This window comes from Miniopterus natalensis, chromosome 6 (assembly GCF_054644295.1).
Source record: "Miniopterus natalensis isolate mMinNat1 chromosome 6, mMinNat1.hap1, whole genome shotgun sequence".
NCBI classification, from domain to species: Eukaryota; Metazoa; Chordata; class Mammalia; order Chiroptera; family Miniopteridae; genus Miniopterus; species Miniopterus natalensis.
This window is the reverse complement of record NC_142086.1, coordinates 48,278,874-48,297,966: the sequence shown is the minus strand read 5'-3', so window position 1 is coordinate 48,297,966 and position 19,093 is coordinate 48,278,874. Positions and strand designations below refer to the sequence as shown.

At 43.4% G+C, this 19,093-nt stretch overlaps 1 protein-coding gene across 2 annotated transcripts in view; it reads right to left on the bottom strand.

Moving 5' to 3' along the window:
- Positions 1 to 345: 345 nt before the first annotated feature.
- APOD (apolipoprotein D) overlaps positions 346 to 19,093 on the bottom strand; it is a 44,235-nt gene continuing 25,487 nt past the window's right edge. Inside the window, exons 1-4 of one of the 2 annotated variants that reach the window (XM_016200166.2) lie at positions 11,493 to 11,634; positions 7,052 to 7,173; positions 3,409 to 3,497; positions 346 to 631 (exon numbers count right to left, since the gene is read on the bottom strand). In XM_016200166.2, coding sequence (XP_016055652.2) covers positions 396 to 631; positions 3,409 to 3,497; positions 7,052 to 7,173; positions 11,493 to 11,615 — 570 coding nt within the window. In that variant the 5' untranslated portion in view covers positions 11,616 to 11,634 and the 3' untranslated portion in view covers positions 346 to 395. Of the gene's footprint in view, positions 632 to 3,408; positions 3,498 to 7,051; positions 7,174 to 11,492; positions 11,635 to 19,093 lie in introns of those variants that run through there. The other variant, XM_016200167.2, reaches the window with a different exon arrangement.

The following is a 19,093-nucleotide window of genomic DNA, read 5'->3' as shown; positions in this document are numbered from 1 at the left end:
TTTCCCTTTCCAGAAACGGGGTTGTTACCTTAAACATAAACTGTTCAGTGCTTAGTTTTTTCAACATAACTGATTAAGGATTTCCAAACATAAGCTTATAAGTATAAATCTAAAATAATTGATCCAATTCGGAATTTTTTGTGAGCACAGCAGGTCAGCAAGAAGTTTATTATTAGGCACGCGTGGTAACAGGCAGTGTATGGCTAAATGTTTAAGCCAACTTTCCTTGAGTTCCTCCCCACGGCTCCTGCTGTCAAATTTCCCTTCTGTATTTCCATGGTTTGCCACGGTGGGTGGTTTGTTGTTATGAGAAGTGGGGTGGGGTGGGGTGGGGTGGGGGGAAAGCAAAGCAGAGAAGGAACATGGGGTGAGCGCAGACTCCCTTCAGAGCCTCCTTACTGGAACTCAGGGCAGTTCCCCTGATCTGTGACGGTCATTGTCTCGATGTCAATGTTATTAGAGGTCAGGATATCTTTTAGATGGGTCACTGTTTCTGGAGGGAGATAAGGGTTTCTTCCCAAGATCCAAACATGATCTACGTGAAACAGCCAGACGATCGTGGTACACGAGTACACGAGGGCATAGTTCTCGTAGTCGGTGGCCAGGACCCAGTATGGAGCTGAAGGCATCACTGAGGAGCAGAGGGGGCAGTATTAGGAAGGACCAGAGCAAGAGAAACCTTCATCTTCGGGACCCAGAAGTCAGGTTCTTCTAGGTCAGTGGTTCTTAATTCTGACTTCATGTGGGAGTCATATGGGAGCTTTGAAAAATGCCAGCTCCATCCCCACCCCTCCCTGGATTCTGATATGGAGGTGGTTGGTACTTTTAAAAGCTCCACCTTGATTCTAATATGCACCCAGAGTTCAGAGCTAACATTCTGGCCCCTCCCTGGTAGGACCTGGTAGCAGGTTGGTTTCTGGAAGCCCATAGTAACTGGGGGGTTGGCTGGACCCCTAGACTGGCAGGCTGCACTAGGCACTACTTAGCTAAGCAGAGTCAAGAATGCAAGGTCAGGGACCTCAGGCTTTCTTAGTCCGCACCGCCCAGCTTCCTCTAGAACTTGACCAAGGGAGGAGGCGGGGGCTAACTTTGGTTTGTTTGTTTTTCTTCCTGCCTGCCTTTTGACAATCTTTCCATTCTTAAGAATATGATAAATAGGGTGGTAACAGGTTATAAGCTCTTCCTTACAAAGGGTCTACGAAGATTCATTGATTGATATCTGTGTAGCATTGAAAGCCCAAGATTAAAGGGGTCCTCAAGAGGAGAGATGGGGGATTTACCCTCTTCATCTGAATCCAGAAACTTCCTCTGTGAATTTGACCTCCACAGCCAAGCTTCAAACTAAGGAAAATTCACAGTGTAGCTTATTAAAGTTAAGTGGGAGATGGACCACATGGGAGAAAGATGTGCGCTGACCCCATAAGAACAAAAGACTTGGACATGTATACAGACCTGGGTGATTTGCTTTTCTGGGTTTTAAGCACCCCACTGTTTGCCAAGTCAAACCAGAGCTAAGCTGCTGGACAAAGGAGGCAGTATGGGCGTGGTCAGAGCTTGGATGGGGGTCAAGGACCCAGCTGATCATCAGGACCACACCAAAGGACTAGTTCAGATGACCACCCACCAAGGTCCCTTTGCCTCTGACTTTCTACCTGTTTATAAATATAAAAGCAGAAGGACACTTGGAGGCTGTCTGGAGGGAAGCCTGGACAAGGCTGCAGGAGCCAGACTGAGTATTGTTTCTGACTTCCGTTTCTAGCATTGTTGGTGCCACCTGCCTGGCTCACTCATGAGAGCAAATATTCACCATGTATCTGGTACTACTGAGTGTCAACTGCTTTGTGCGTTCCCAGCTGGACCAAGAGCTCTTCAGCTCCTAGCGATACGTCAGCAGCAGCAGAGTGCCCCACTTCATACACTCTAAGCAAACACATTCTGTCTTCCTCCCACAGGGTCTAGCACTCAAGCATAAATTTACCTAGATATTTTCCTTTTAGTAAAGAAAAATTCCATGTCTCTTTATTAGAAAACTTTGACAGTCTCCTGTTGCTTATGGAAGGACTTTCAAATTCTCTAACATGGCATTGGAGACCCTCCCCAGTCTTGTCTTCTGCTCCATGGACCCGTCAGGCTTTTTCTCATGTCATTCCCTCCACTTGGAACATCCTTTCCCATAATCTCCCATACACCCTGCAAAACCCAATGCAAACATCTGATCCCTTTAACCACAGTAAACCTCTTCCTCCTCTGCTTCTTTAGCCAATAACTCTTGCCTCTTTTAATTCCTGTTTGGCTTCCTTATGAAGGTTGTGCACATAATATTTGGCCTTCATTCCCATCCCCATCACTCACTTGAGAGTTTGGAGACCTAGGTTTTAGTCCCAACTCTGTCTTTAATTAGTCCAATGGCTGTGCCTATATCACCTAGCTTTTCTTTACTTCACTTTCTTATCTGTAGAAATCACAAGAGAAACTGACCTGTACAAAGCCCTTTACAGCTTACAGAGTGTGTGTTATCTAGTTTATCTACACAACACTAGGTGTAGATGTGAAGTTAGTTGCCCATAGTCATATGTGTGGGAGGAACTGCCCCCCCCCCCCCAGCATTCCTATCTTGGTCTATAGAACAAGGACTTCCTTTCTGTCCCACTCCAGGCCCTTCATCAGTGGGGGATTGAGGGAGGAGGGTAGTGACGCCCCTTGCAGCTGGTGACTGCGGTGTCTGTCCCACAGGTGGGGAGATGTACTCCTAAGCACTTTGGCATTAGAAAGCCTCACAGTTCTGAGCTGATTTCTCCTGTGCATCTACATCAGCAACAAAACTAAGATGTGCTGCTTTCTCTGTTGCCTAAGTCTATTCCTCAGTTAAACCAGAGCTCACAGGGCAAATGCCTGTGATTAAATATCTCTCAGGGACCCCAGCAACGTGGCTGGAAAGCAGAAGACAGAGCCAGGACTCAAACTTACCTTCACTCTTGTCAGTCTCTTGTCTCCAAGCTTTTGTACATGTTCATTGTTCTGCTAATAACTACTAATTTTTCAGGCATCTGTTTCCTATAGGAAACAAGACTGGATTGGGTCTCCTACTACTCAAGCACTAGGTACTCCAACTTGTGCTTCCTCTATTGAAACACTCACTGTAGTTTTATAGTAAATTGCCTGGGTACTTGTCAGCATTCACACTGGGCTATAAGTTCCTCAGGGACAAGGGCCAGCTCTGTCTTCCTCATTATTGCATCTCTAGCAACTTGCCCAGTACCTAGCATGTAGTAGGTGCTCAATAAATAATTATGCATTAAATCATTATAGATGACACTCAGATGTGACATGAGTGCTGCAGCCCAGGGCTCTAGCCCTCAGTTTGCCTATCTACTCTTCTGGAACCTTCTGAGAGAAGTATATACTTACACCAGAAAAACTTCACTCCCAGCTTGGCAGGCTCTGTGAGGTTGACCTGGGAGGCTTCACCTTCAATTTGATTCACAGTTCCATCCGATCTGCAATGAATTAAAAACTAACCTGAACTCACTGAAAGCCAAAAACCAACAAAAGGCAAGATTCGTTACACTGAGAACCATAATGGCCAACATTGTGATTTCTGGTTAGAGAGGCTCTTGGAGGCAGGCTAGATTCTAGTTCCATTCTTTCCTCTGCGCTTTGCGACCGTCTCTGAGACCAAGTGGAGGAAGACAGCCTTGGGGAGAGGAGGAGCAGCAACTGCAATGCTCTAGGATCGGACACTATGTTAGGCCCTTGCACTTCAACACTGTTTTTTGGACTGTATGCAATGGCCTGCAAGGCTTAGAAAGAGGAGTTTGAAAAAAAAAGAAAGGGAAAAACAAACAAAACAACCCAGTACACTAAGAATTCACTTTTTAAAAAATAATCACTTCTTTAAAAATGAGAAGGGGCCAAAACATGGAGTCTGGAGATCTGCAAGACCCTCTTTTGGACTTAGTGATCTCAAGTGACATCATCTTCTCCCTAAAAGGTTCATACACGTGAACTCTGAGACCTCTTCCGGTTCAGCAAGCTTCTGATTGAGGGTGAGAGATTTCTTTTCTTTTCTTTTTTTTTTTTTTTTTAATATATCTTTATTGATTTCAGAGAGAGGAAAGGAGAGGGAGAGAAAGAGACAGAAACATCAATGATGAGAGAGCCATTGATGGGCTGCCTCCTGCATGCCCCCGACTGGGCATCGAGCCCGCAACCCGGGCATGTGCCCTGACCGGGAATTGAACCCCCAGTCTCCTGGATCCTAGGTCAATGCTCAACCGCTCAGCCATTCCTGGCCGGGCGAGTGTGGGAGATTTCAATGTAGGCCAGGTAAAAGCAAGCAATGAGCAAACATTTACCTTATTTCAGTGATTCTCAGGTGCATCCAGATCTCAGACACATTAAATATGAAGAAATGTGCATCTTACAATTAACGCCACCCTACACTTATAACTGGCAGTGTCATTTCTTAGTGGTATATAAAATGGTGTAGATATATAAAAGCTATGGTCTTAAGTTGTATGAAATACTTTCACTCTTTTGAAGGGAGCTCGCCCCATTTCTGGATAACTCCCAGTGACCTCATGGACCCAGGGGAGAGTAGAAAGGCCTGGGGATGGAGGCAGCACACAGGGAGTGTGCTCGGACATCAGGGTCCTCCTAGGAAGCTGGGAGAGGAGCTGCCTGGAGGAGGCAAACTAAAATTAGAGCAATAGTATGTGTCAGAAAGTCAGTAGGCTATGTTAGTGATGGATGTCCTAGGAACCATTCAACAAGCAGCAGGTGAGGGAGGGTGGGACATGTACTCTGAGAGTCCCGGATGCATTGTCTGTTTATCACGGAGTAGGGCCGGAGACAGAGCCCTGCTCTCTCACCTGGAACTCAGCCATTGGGAAGAGGGTCCATTTCTATCTGCATACAGTTGCTTAGCAACAAACCAGTCTTTTCCCACCAGGCTTTTCCCCTTTTCACTATCATTTGCATTGTACTCTGGAACAGTTTTTAAAACACCACTCTCTGATCATAAACTCACAACTTGTTCATGGGAAAATGCATGAGTATTTTCAAGGGTAGCAGCAGATTAACAATAATAGGAAATATTTATTAAGTGATTACTATACACCAAACACGGGTCTAAGTGCTTTATATGTGTTGTCTCACTCTTGCTCACCAAGCCCTTGGGGGAGGTGCCATGATTATTGCCATTTTACCTGGGTGGAAAGGGAAACAGAGAGGATTGCTACAACCAGCCTAAGATCACATTGTAAGTGGCAGAACCAGGATTTGAAACCAGGGAGCCTTTCTCAAAAGCCTGAGCCCTTCAGCTCCCAACCCTGTACCAGCTGCTTTGTCCCTCAGATTCTCTGACACTGGCTAGTGTTCTGCTCAGACTCTATGCTGTGCCCTCCACTCACTCTGCAGTACTCCAGAAGGAGAAACTAGACCAGTTTCCTGAACTTGCAAACCTTCCTGCATGTCCCCATGTACCTTACCCAGATGTGACCCTAGAGACAGAGCAACCTAACACTCAGGATCCTGGCCAACTCCAAAGGAGAGGTGGGGGAATCATAGAGGTGTTGGGATCTGTGTCATTGTCTGATTCTTGGTCTTAGAATGGGACAAAATATTTGAAATAAAGCTGTTGCAACTTTAGGGCCTACAGAATTCCTATGAGATCCTCTGGGTGTTTACATCTCAGTTCCTGTGGCTCTGAAATGAGCTGAATTTTTCTCTAGAGGCCCTCAAGGTCCTTACTTTACTTCTTTGGGTTATGCAGGGTCAGGGAGTCAACCCATTGTGTTTTGGCTCACAGGAAGCTTAGTAGATAATAGGACAGCTTCAGAAAGGCTCTCTGGACCTGAGTAACTTGCAGGCTGGGTTGTAGTTGTTTTCGTGGAGTTGGAGTTGAACACAATTCTCAGATCCCATAGGGAACTGGAAGGACAACCTTACATTTCCAGCCTTTCTTTTATCTGTCTTCTGTTCTCTTCCCCATTTCACTTCTCCCTGGGTTGGAATCTCAGCTTCATCACTTATAAGCTGTGTGACCCTTGGTCAAATTACTTCTCTGTACCCCAGTTTCCTTATCTATAAAAATGGAGTTAATAATAGCACTACCTCAGGGTTGTTATGGGTTTAAATCAATATACAGGATGGGGTAAAAGGAGGTTTACAGTTGTGAGTACGTGAAACAGAGTTTCTTCTTGAATTATTATATATTAATTATTGTATTATTTCCATATGAACAACTATAAACCTACTTTGGCCCTACCCTGTATATGCACACTCATACATATAAGTACATATACACACAGAATAGTGCCTTGCACATAGGAAAAGGTTAATAACTGTTAGTTACTGTTTCTATTGTTACTGTTATCTTTGTTGTTTGAGGGTGGGTAGGAGTTTTCCTGAGGCTCTTTTAAGGTTATGGTTGCTTTTCAAAGTGTGAATTTGGGGATCAAGCATCAATCTGGGAAAAGTATGCCTCTATACGATATCCTGTTCACATAACCTAGGGTGTGACTACATATGCGTTTGATCCTTGCTTAATAAGGAAAGGCGTTTTCTAGTAGCTGGAACTGTTTGGAGATGTGATAAACTGTCATGGGTGGTGATGAGCGCCCAGTTCCTGGAAGCTTCAAGCAAAGCTGGATGCCCTCTGTCAGTAACTGATATAAGAAGGGCTTCTCTCTTGGTTTGGAGGTCAGACAAGATGGTCCCTGATGTCCTTTACTACCAGAGTATCTGTTTTGCGGTGAGAACAGAAACCCTGCAGTTTGGGTTACCATTGAGTCCCTAGTGCCTCTCACAGGATCCAGTGCACAATAGGTGGTCAACAAGTGGTCACAGAAATGAATGAGTGACTTCTAGTCCCCACTGTTCTGCCTGCCAAAAGCTTTCCTCTCAGGGCCTGTTGTGAGCAGGCAGTCCAGACCCAGGAATGATCGAATCCTCCCTGAACCAGGCTGCAAGGACACCCAGTCACCCCAGGACAGCTCTCTGCAGGGCCGGCTCCAGGATGTGCAATGCCTTTGAAACCACAGCCACTCACCTCAGTTCCTGGTTTATCACTTTGATGTTTCCATTTTCCATTAGTGAGTAGTTGGCTTGGATGCAGCTTCCCTTCTCAAAGCTCCCTGGGATCTTCTCAATTTCATACCATCTTCCAAGATACTGCAGAGACAAAAAGTAGAGCAAAACCCTGTGACTCTCTGGGGACCTGCAAACTCTGCTCTATTGTTGTCTGTCAGAGCAGAGCCCTTTCCTGGGGAAACCAGGCAAAATGGGCTGCATTGTTTCCAGCGGCAACTGAGCAAGATATTGATTCAAAGGAGAACAAGCGAATCGGATGTGTGGGATTGATTGAATGCCACGTTCTGTTCCTAAAGTGCTCTTTATTTAGATACGCTCTCAGTGTCCCCTTCAGCCAAAATCTATGTGAAATTCAAAACTCTGTCAAAGGAAGGGATTCGTCTAGATGATGGAAGGTGCCATCTCAAATGTTTTATGATTCTTTAAGGCATCTTTGAATTGTGCACAAAGTCGGATATGTTCACTGTGGGACTCCAGAAGTGGTTGAATTTTCCTCATATGACCCCACACTGGGAGTTGGTCACAAAGACTTTTTCAGCACATGATCAGGATTTAGAAGACCTGTGTCATTTCTCCACTGGAGGCTTGCTCTCAGTTCATAACTCCAGTGTACAGAGTCAACTTTAAGGGAAGTGTGCAACTGTGCGGGTGAGGACAGGCATTCTCCTGCTTCCATAGAGACTGAGACAATTTACAACCTTCATGGAGGGTCATTTGGCAATATCTAGCAAAACTAAATATACATATACTCTTTGGCCCAGCTATTTCACTTCTGGGAATGTATCCTCTGATAATAAGAAATGATGTACGGATAAGATTATTTGTTGCAGTACAATTAGTAATAATAAAAGACAAGAAACAGTCTCAGTGAACGTTAGCAGGGGGCTGGGTAAATAAATACGGACACATTTATGCAGTGGAATGTTATATATCCTCTTTTAAAAGAGTAATATGCAATTATCTCCAAAACACATTTAATAAAAAGGGCCAGGTGCAAATAGTGTGTATATTAAGCTACCTTTTGTGTAAAACAACACAAATTTACTTTTTTGTAGTTCCATAGGTCAGAAGGCTGACACTGGTCTCACTGGGCTAAAATCAAGATGTTGGCAAGACTGTGTTCCTTTCCAGGGGCTCCAGAGGAGAATCTGTTTTCTTGCTCTTTCTAGGTTGTAGGGTCTCAATTTCTTTATCTACATAGGAAGAAGTATAACTATCTTTATTTGCAGATGACGTGATTTTTTTTGTACATAGAAAGTCCTAAGGAATCCATACACACACAAAAACTATTAGAACTAATAAATGAATTCATCAAGATTAAAAAAGACACAAGATTAATATACAGAAATCAAATCTATTTCTACACTTACAATGAACAATCTGCAAGTGAAATTAAGAAAATTCCGTTTACAGTAATGTCAAAAAATAAAATACTTAGAAATGAATTTAACCAAAGAAACATAAAACGTGTACTCTGAAAACTACATTGTTGAAGGAAGTTAAAGAAGACCTAAGTAAACGGAAAGATATCTTTAAGTTCACAAATTGGAAGACTTAAAATTGTTAAGATGGCAATTGATATACATACAGATTTAATGTAATCTGTTAAAACTCCTAACAGGCTTTTTTACAGAAATTGACAAACTGATTCTAAAATTTATATGGAAATGCCAAGGACCCAAAATAGCCAAAAGAACAAAGTTGGAAGACTCATACATTCTGATTTCAAAACTTTACTACAAAGCTATAGTAATCAAGACTGTGTTGTACTGGCATAAGGATAACCATATACATCAACAGAATAGAACTGAGAATCCAAAAATAAACTCTTACATACATGGTTAACTGATTCTCGACAAGGATGCCAAGACTATTCAATGAGGAAAGAATAGTCTTCTCAACGAATAGTTCTGGGACAACCGAATATCCACATGCAGAAGAATAAGTTGGGCCCCTATATCACACTATGTATAAAATTTAACTTAAAATGGATCACAGACTTAGATCTACAAATATTTTAGGAGAAAATATAGTAGTAAATCTTTATAATCTTGGATTAGGCAACGGCTTTTTAGGGAGGAAAAAAAAGGCACCAGAAGCACAAGCAACAAAAGAAAAAATAGATAAATTAGACTTCATTAATATTAAAAACATATGTACCAATAAAGTAAAAAGACAATCCATGGAATGGGAGAAAAAACTTGCAAATCATATATCTGATAGGAATCTGTATCTAAAATGTATAAAGAACTCTTATATCTCAATAATTAAAAGATAAATAACCCAATTGAAAATGGGCAAAGGACTTGAATAGACACACCTCCAATAAGCACATGAAAAGATGCCCAACATCATTAGCTATTAAAGAAATGCAAATCAAAACCACAATGAGATACCACTTCGTATCCACTGAAAATGGCTATAATCAGAAACATGACAGTAGAAAGTGTGGGCAAAGATATGGAACAACTGGAATTCTACAATCTTGATGGGAATGTAAAATGGTGTGGGTCTTTTGGAAAAGAGACTGGCGGTTTCTCAAAAGGTTAAACATGGAGTTACCATATGACCTAGCAATTCTACTCCTAGGTATATACCCAGGAAAACTGAGAATATATGTCCACAAAAACAAACAAGCAAACAAAAAACCCAGGACACGAATGCTCACAGTATTATTTCTGATAAGTCAAAAAGTGTAAACAACTCAAATGAACAGATGAATAAAATGTGGCATAATCCATACAGTAGAATGTTATTCGGCAATGAAAAGAAACAAAGTGCTGAAACATACTACAACATGGATGAATCTTGGACACATTATGCTGGTAAAAGAAGTCAGTCACAAAAGACCTATTGTATGGTTCCATTTCTATGAAATGTCCAGAATAAGCAAATTCATACGGAGATAATGTAGATTATTGATTGCCTGGGGCAGAGAAGGTTGGGGGAAGTGGGGAGTAACTGTTAATGGTTATGGAGTTTCTTTTTGAGATGCTGAAAATGTTCTAAAATGGATTGTGGTGATGGTTTCATAACTGTGAACATATTAAAACCACTGAAATTAAAAACCACTTTAAACAGGTAAATAGTATATGGATTATATCTCAGTAAAACTTCCTGCTTTATTTCTCAAGGGCTTTTGTAAATATAGCACAATTATAATTTCCGAAGTATCTTGGAATTTTTACCCCCAAACTGAAACGTAATTCAAATTCCCTGGATTTTTGCTGTAAAGCCTCTGATACCTGAACAAAGGCATCAGCCCTTAATAATTAATGGAGTAGGTCAATGTAGACTTGGGTGTATTACACTCTCCCCTTCCTGCCTCCCTGTGTGAACTCTATTGATGGTGCTCCGTCTCCCCACCCCCTTCAGGCTTTGAGCTCTGCTCCCCAGTCTGCCTAATCCAGCCCTGAGAGGTCCCAACTCTCATTCACACTGAGGAGTGAGTGACTGATAACAACTTCAGTGTTACTCACAGCAAGTGAATTGCTTCTTAAAAGAGAGATCCACACTTCTACTAAGGAGAATATATCTTAACGGGGAGATTCTAGCCACGAGTTAGCACCAAGGAGAACCTCTAAGTCATGCCATCCAATAGTTGCCTCTTTCTGCTGCTCCATCCCCTGGCCACACAGATATTCAGTACGGCTGGGCCTAATTTGAGGAAGAAAAGCCATACATGGGAGCTGGCGATCTCTTCAGTGCAGGTAACAAGAAAGCCCCTTGGGGAGTTCAGTCCTCTCCCAGGCCCTGCTTGGGGGTAACCCGTGGGTGTCCTGCACTGCTGGCAAGCCTAGTTTTAAATCCTGGTCTGCATTTACTAGCTGTGTGACTGGGTAGGTTACGAGCCCTCCGACATTCAGCTTCTTCATCAGTAGAATGGGGACAATGGCATCGCAGCAGCTGCTCTTGATGTCTGGTGCCACGCCTCCCAACCTACCTTTGGGTTTACCCAGCCACAGACAATTCCCCACACACTGCCCCTCTGTCTCCTTCTCTGCCAGACAGCTTTGCACGGGAGCTCCCACGGCCCACTCGCATCCGTCCACCCGTGGGACAATCTGAGGTGCATTCCACACATGTCCTTAGCGGATCCTCAGCAGGACTGAACCCCACTGTTCGCAGAGTCACCTACTCCTGAATGCACCCTTTATTGCTTTTCTGCTTCTCTGTCTCACTTTCCCCACACGCTCACTCTGCTTCCTGGGATTGGCTTACAAAACCTCGCAGCTCCCAGTTCCCGTCTCAGAGTCTGCTTTGGGGGAACCACAAATAAGGTAAGCACCTCCCCCCACGCTTGCTGTGGCCATCAAAGCAGAACAACAAAGCTGCGCCTTGTGGGGTGCTTACTCAAGCAGGAGACAGCAAAAGAGAGGGAGGTCAGCCTCTTACCACACCTTATTCACGTCAAAATTCTCCTGCACGGGAGGAGCCGGGCACTTCCCCAGATGGAATGCCTGTCCCTCGGCCGCACCCAAGAGGCCAGCCAGAGCCGAAAGCAGCAGCAGCGCAGTCACCATCGTGGGGCTGGTGGCCGGAGGTGGAGCCTGGAACTGGAGGAAACAAAGCAGTGGAATCTTCTGAGTAAATCGCTGGGGAAAGATTTCTGGGCTGGCCGGTTCCTCTGTGGGCAACCGTCCCACTCAGCCCCCGTGAGCCCAGCGTCCTGCGGAGCCCCCTGAACCAGCAGCCCTGCTGTGAGGTCTCCCTCCCCCGTGAGCCGCTCTGGAGCCCTTGACCTGTACAGCGCACACTCTGCCTGGTAGCAGAGTTTGTTGGGTTTATGTGCAACCTCTCCCCCTCTCCTAATTAGGCATTTTTCAAGGCTGGTCACAGCGTCTGATTCTCCTTGGACTCATCCACAGAACCTTGTAGTGTCAGGCAGGGTGGATGTTTGAATGAACAGAAAACAATGTGGGGTCAGGGGGAAGGCAAAGAGAGACCCTGAAACTGTCAGGTGAACCATGAGAGAGAAAAACACCGAAGCAAGCCATGTATAACATTTAGTACCTTATGAGATTCATAAGAGAAATGGCCTCCTGCCCTGGCCCCCCCATCCCTGCCCCCACCTTGCTGGGCTGTTTACCAACCCAGGAGGAGGCCTGGAAACCTTGACAGGGAGCAGTGTGTGTGTGTGTGGGGGGGGGGGACCCACGGTCACACTCACTGCTTTGGATTTCTGACTTTGCCACATACTAAGTATAACTGTGTCCAATTTATGAAGTTTTGTGAGAATTAAATGAAATAGTAGAGAGCATTTAGAGCAGCGTCTGACACAGAGACATGCTCAATAAAAGCTAGTTGCTATTACTATGAAAAGCAGCAACAAATGGTTGTTTCCTGAATTTGTTTTCTTTCTTTTTTTTTTACATTCTCTTAGGGGATACTTTTCATAGACACGTATTTAACTTGAGAAGGACTAGTAGCTGGCATGCAACTTCGCAACAAGTATTTCTGTCCAAAGCACCCTTCCGGCAGCGGGAGCTGCTTTGAGGAAGGGCAGCGGGCAGGGTGGGGGCGCTGTGGGGCTGCTGGCAGGGTCTGAGCATCCAGGCTGCTCCCGGCTTCTCTCACTGACTTGCTTTCAGCCTGTTCTTTTCCTTGTGACTCCTTGCCTGTAGTTGCACAAGAGCTATTTCCAGCTCTTTGCCTTTCTCCCAACGCAAGCTAAATGTTCTCAGATCTGAGCATTTAAAAGGATGTGTCATAATAGGAATAATTATAACCACTTTATTATGAGTCTCTAAACCTTCAAATAACCTTTAATGATCAATAGCTTTTCTTCTGGAGGTTTCCTGGCTGGTTTTCAAAAGAAAAATTACGTAACGAGTAAAAGCTGCCAGTGGGCGCTGGGGGAGGGGGTGGGGAGGTCACTGAGCCCCCCCTGGAGCAAGTCTGCAGGGGGGCTTCCTTAGTCTCTGAAGCTCCCTTTCCCATCAGCCCCTACCACCATGTTACCTTTCAGGATTTGTAGAAACCCAGCCTAAACCCACAAAAATTTGCACCCATTTCCAAGAGGCTCTTAGAACCATCAGAGCTCTTCTCTTGGCCCCAGTAGGCACCACACTCAGTGCCTTGCCCAGAAGATCTAACCTCAGAGGAGGGCCACACATTCTACACATTCTACAGCGTTCCCCCAAACTGGACAGGACCTTAGAGGTCATTGATCCAACCCGCCTCCCCAGGTATACAGATGGGAAAGCTGAGGCCCAGGAGAACAGAGAGCCGGGATGCGGGCCCATCTCCAGCTGCCTGCTTTGCAGCGCTCTGAACGCACGCCCTTTGGCACACCACCTCTAACCCTCTGAGTCTCACCTCACCACGTGACAGTTACACCAAAAGTCAGTTCCATGTCTTGCTCTGACAACTGTCATATTACAAAATGTTCTACTGTGGGCTGAAACGTGTTTTTTAGCTCTGTAGGAGGATTTCAGAGAAAGGCTAATTCCCTTTGATTGCATCTCTTCCAAAAATTATTGGGGTAATTTTATTCCTATATTTAAAACTTTTTTGTGAGAAAAAAGGTTGGTAAAATCCATAATTCTTTCAACACCCCTTCCATCCTAATTCACCTGACACTTACTGAGTACCTACTGAGGGTAAATCACATTATTAACATGTACCTATGAACTTGGGTATATATGACATATTTTTTGCATCTTCTAATTAATACTAATGGGAAGATTGTCCTAATGACAAGCGTTTAAATACTTTTAAAAATAAATATAATTTAAACATTATTTTAACTGAATAGTAAATAATTTAAGAATAATTCTAAGGGGCATCCACTGGCCAGCACTGACTCTGAGAATCACTGCTCACACTCACTGAGCTTCTCCACCCAGAAGCCCTGGCCTCAGGATTTTCACATGTGCCAGGCACTGAATCTCCACAACATCCTGTCTGCAAGGGTCCTGTGTTGACCTTCTCTCTGTGCTCAGTGAGGTCAATTTGCCCAGAACTTCTGTGGAGCCGGAACTTCTGCCAGATCTCCTAAGACTCAGCACTCCTAACACGTGCTTGGTTGCGTGAATCTAGTCTCTGATCCCAAGAATTTTAGATTTCATGTGATAACATACAATACATCTCCACAAGTAAATGGGTCTTGAAAATCCATGTAGCTATTGAATCTAACAAGAAAACATATCTTCTGAAGAGCATATTTTTGTGCCGTATTGTTAAACATATTTTCTATCCACACAATGAATTTCAGTTCACTTTTCAGTATTTTACTGTAATGCACATTTGGATAACAACTGCCTGAGAATTCATCTACTACATTTTGGTGTATGGAAAGCCCTCTCATTGTCTCATTAGTACAGAGGGGGTGCGTAATGCAAGCAGAAGACTTTGAGGTGAGTCAACATTGGGTTGGCACCCCAGCTCTGGCATTTGTTGGGGGTCCTATCTTGGGCCTGTCGCTGCAGATATCTGAACTTCAGTTTCCTCATCTGAAAAATGGCACTAATAATATCTACCTTGTAAGTCTGAGGAAAAATAAGGCCAAGTCTGCAAAGCTACTGGCACAAGCCCTCAATAGTGTTAGTTAAGCGACCCCTTGGAGCAGCAGGCAACGTGTCAGTCTCATAATCATGTTATTTATGATTTTTAGCTGACAAAGCAAAATCAAAAGTCAAGAATGTCTCTATTTTAAGCATTATTCATCCTAAATAAAAATTAAAACTACAGTACATACCTTTTTATCAGGATGAAGGCAGTTTCCACACACCCACTTTGAAATGCCTTGTTTTGGTGACTGGCTTCTCCCAGGTTATTTTATAAGCTTCATCAGATCATTGACGTTTAATTTTAATGCATGCCACACCCCCTGCAGTTCAGGAAGGCTGGACTAAAAGCTTAGCTCTGTATAAAACACAAAGATGGAATGTTTTGACCATCTCCCCCCCAGTTTCCTTCACAGCTGCTCCCTGAAGAAGTAACAATGAGATATTGTTTGTGTGTGTGAGACAAAGTGCATTTCATCCAAAACATCGTTTTTTTGCTATGTGGATTTTCTAATTTAATTTTCTCAGTTAGATTGCACTTTGAAGTTCCAGTAAGATGAGTTGCAATATGTTTTCAAACATCTGGTGTTTATTTTTCATTTTTATGTAAATGAAAAATCAACAATCCCATTTCCTGCAGTGGAGCATGAATTCCACCCCGTGTGGTCGTTGGCCTGCAATGTGGCTCAGGCAACGGAGTGAAGGTTGGGAACTGGAGTTGACTTTCTGTGTGATCCTGGCAAGCCACTCCCTTCTCTGAACCTCGGTCTCTCCACTGTGAAGTAGAGACTGTCGTTTCTGTCCCCATCAGAGCTGGGGGTATAGGGCAGATAACAGTTCTGCAACAGTCAGGGCTAAAAGCTGAGAATGCCAAAGATGTTCTCTGCAGCAGCTCTCTCTGTACCTTTAATGACCCTTCCAGCTACATATTCGAGGCAGCTTGTCACTACTTGGGGTGGAGGTTGTGTGTGGGAGGAGCAGACTTAAGTCCAAGGGCACTTCTGGCTGGGCCTTATCTCTCTGTGTGGAATGAACAGCTTAGACTCTTACGAATCGGATTTTATGCCTTTGTGCTAGGCGAGGGTATTTCTAGTGGCATGTAGATAAGATAGGACTTTTGTAGTAGACTTAGATCCTAAATAAAATTAATTCTCAAATTTGTTAGCAATAAAGAAAAGTTTATATCATTAGGCCATATAAACATTAAAACAACAGCAACAACAAGAGCGAATCCTTAACATACCAAACTCTGAGAGCTCTTTTTTTTTGGATGTTCTTTACCTTTTCAGGAAAAGAAAGAATTCTTATTCCTGTTCAGGGCACCAACTCTTGTTGTCCCTCAGAACTCTGAATACCTCCCCCTCCCCCTTCATATTCACCGGAGGATATTTTTTCCATTAATTTTTTAGAGAGTGGAAGGGGGAGGGGGAGAGACACAGAGAGACAGAGAGAGAGAGAGAGAGAGAGATGTGAGAGAAGACACATCAATTGGTTGCCTCCTGCACGCACCCTGACTTGGCCGGGGATCAGATCTGCAACCCAGGTATATGCCCTTGACCAGGAATCGAACCAGGCACTCTAACCACTGAGAATACTGGCCAGGGTTCAAGTATCACTTTTTTAAAAATGCCTTCCTGACGTTTCAAAAATAGTGCTCTTGTCACTATTACTTAAGCTGCTTCATTATATCCTTATTATACTTTACCTAAAATTATATCCTTTATTTATTTATTTTCTTGTTTACTGTGTTTTTCACAGTAGAATATAAGCTCCATGAGTGCAGAGAAATTGTCTCATTGACTTACTGCTGTACCCCCACATAAGTGCTAGTAACACATGTAAAATAAATGTCTATTCAAAGAATTTACTGAGCATTCTAAGATATGCAAAAGGAACTAGAGGTAATATTTAAGAGACTTCTATTTGAATAGTTTCCCTGGGAAAGAACTAGCCTGTAAGTTTCTGTGTCTTCTTTACCTGCATCACATTTGTCACCGAGAATTACCTGCCATTAAAGAAAGACACAATTGGCCTCTCGTAAACGTCACAAAAAAATATTTACTTCTACTTTAAACACTTGCACAGTTTCTCACAAAGCAGTGTTGCTGGCTTCCAAACAGGCAAGTTGGAGACCCATATATTTATATATTTTAGTCCTCAGCAGTGAATCAACAACTGTGGAGCTGAAAGAACTAGTCTAGGAGTCACAGCAGGAGAAAAATCACATTATATTTTTGGGCCTCGGTTTATTTTTTCCTGCTAATATTCATAAATGATATAATTTAGGGAAAGCCTCTCTTTATATTTCTGTGATGTACAGCCACGCACAAGTTCTTAGGCACTATAAACCATTTCAGACCTATGTTCTAACCAAGCCTTTATTTTTTATTTTATTTAAAACTCACCACCAAAACCAAATTTTTTATTTTTTAATTCCAAAATAATACACATCCGTTGTAAACAATTAAGATAGTAGGATTCAGAAAAATGTAGGACTCGGAAACTAAGTGCCTCATAATCTCACCCCTCAGAGAACCATTGCTGTTTGTATTTATTCCTAAACAGATCCTAACATAACAAAAACGGCAGCAATGTTCAGTGTCCTGAAACTTGCTTCTTTCACGTAATAATGTATTCCTCCGTATCAGCACGCACAGACCAGCCTGATCCTGTCAACGCTGCAAAACCTCGCTTCTACCGGACAGCTCACTTCTTTAAGGAAATGGCCTGTGGCTTTACAGGAAATCAGTTCTTTGGTTGGGTGATCTTGCATCACACAGGTGATTGGTGGATAAAAAAAAACACCATCTTTTAAAAAAAAAAAAAAAGCTTCCCTGGTGAACACTTCTCTGTTTATTAAAAAGTGGTTCTTTCAACCACCACTGTCAACCTGTATGCTCTAACGCGCTTTTTCTTTCGTTAGTTAAAATAAAGGGAAACACAACTATACTTTTCATGTGAAAACTCAGACGAAGAGTTTTCCATAACACAAATCCACTCTTTAAGAGGCAGCTCCAAAGTTCCCCGTCTGGAATGTCTTCCTGAGCTCTTCCCACCCCACGCAGCGCTCCTCACTCTGCTTTGTTTCCGCAGCATTTTACTCTGTTCTCACCCCATCAACACACTGAGGCGTCTGGCTCCTTCGGGAGACTGTGAGATCCTTAACAATAGGTTTGTCTTGTTATCCCTGCTAAATTGCCGAAGTGTTTACTAAATGTGGCTGGATGATTAAATGAATATAGAATGTTTAATTCTCATTACTTGTAGGATTTATTGCATACTTCACGATTTTTTCAGGTCTTTTTCTTTCCTTATCGCCCCCTTGTGGCCACTTCCTTGATCTCTTGGAACCGAACTAGGTGAAAAGCGAATGGCACCAAGCATCTGGTCAACCAGAAGGCAATCAAACTGATAAAAACTGCAGCTTGATATGGCACAGGGGAAAGGACTCTGAGCTGGAAGGCGGGAGGCCTGGGTTCTGGTCCCAGCTCTGCTGCTAACTCAGTCATCCATTCATTCGCTTTTTCAACAACATATGTCAAGCACTGCTGTGTTCAGGCGCAGTTCCAAGCGCTGCAGATGTAGTGGTGAAGAAGAAAGATAATGTCTTCACTCTTGTGGGGCTCATCTTCCAGGGGGAGTCAGGAAAAATATATGAGAGAATAGGGTGTCTGCTAGGGAGTGACTGGGTGACAACTCTAGTTGGGTGGTAAGGAAGGGGCCTCTCTGAGTACTTACATTTAGGCTGAGATGTGAATAATAAAATAAAACCAGCCACTCAAAGATCATGGGGAAGAGCATTCCAGTTCTAACACTTTTGTTTGAATTGTTTTCCTGGGAAACTCCAAGGGAGAGGAGCACTTAGAACTCCACCTGAGAAATTCTTAGAACCCTTTCCTGGGAAATTCCTAGAACCCTACCAAGGCTTCCAAGATGGGAGCAGACTTTGTGTGGCTGGAGTAGAGAGGGCGCCAAGGAGGAAAATGATTCAGAATGTGTTTGGAGGTAGGTAGAAGCCATGTTATACCTTGCTTAGGAGAATTTCGATTTTATTTCAAGTATCATGGGAAGCTATGGGATGGTTTTAAGCAAGAGCATGAGGAGATCACTTAGGCTGCCCCGTCAAGAATGAATCGTAGAATGATCACAGAGGAATCAGCTGAAAAGCTGTTGCAGTCATTCAGGTAATGATGGCTACGACTAGCTTGACTGTAGTGAAAATGAAGAGAAGTGGATGGATTTGGAATATGTTTTGCAGATAAAGTGGATAAGACTTGCTGATGGGTTGAATATGGAGAATGAGGGAAGAGGGGAATTAAGATCGACTCCTAGATTCATAGGTTGAACAACTGGGTGGATGGTCATGCCAATGACTAACACTGGGAAGATGGAGGGATGGGAAAGTTTGGGAGAAAACTCAAGAAGTTCTTCACGGATAAATTAAGTCTGGGTTGCCTCTTAGACATCCGAGTGGAAGTATTAAAAGGCAGTTG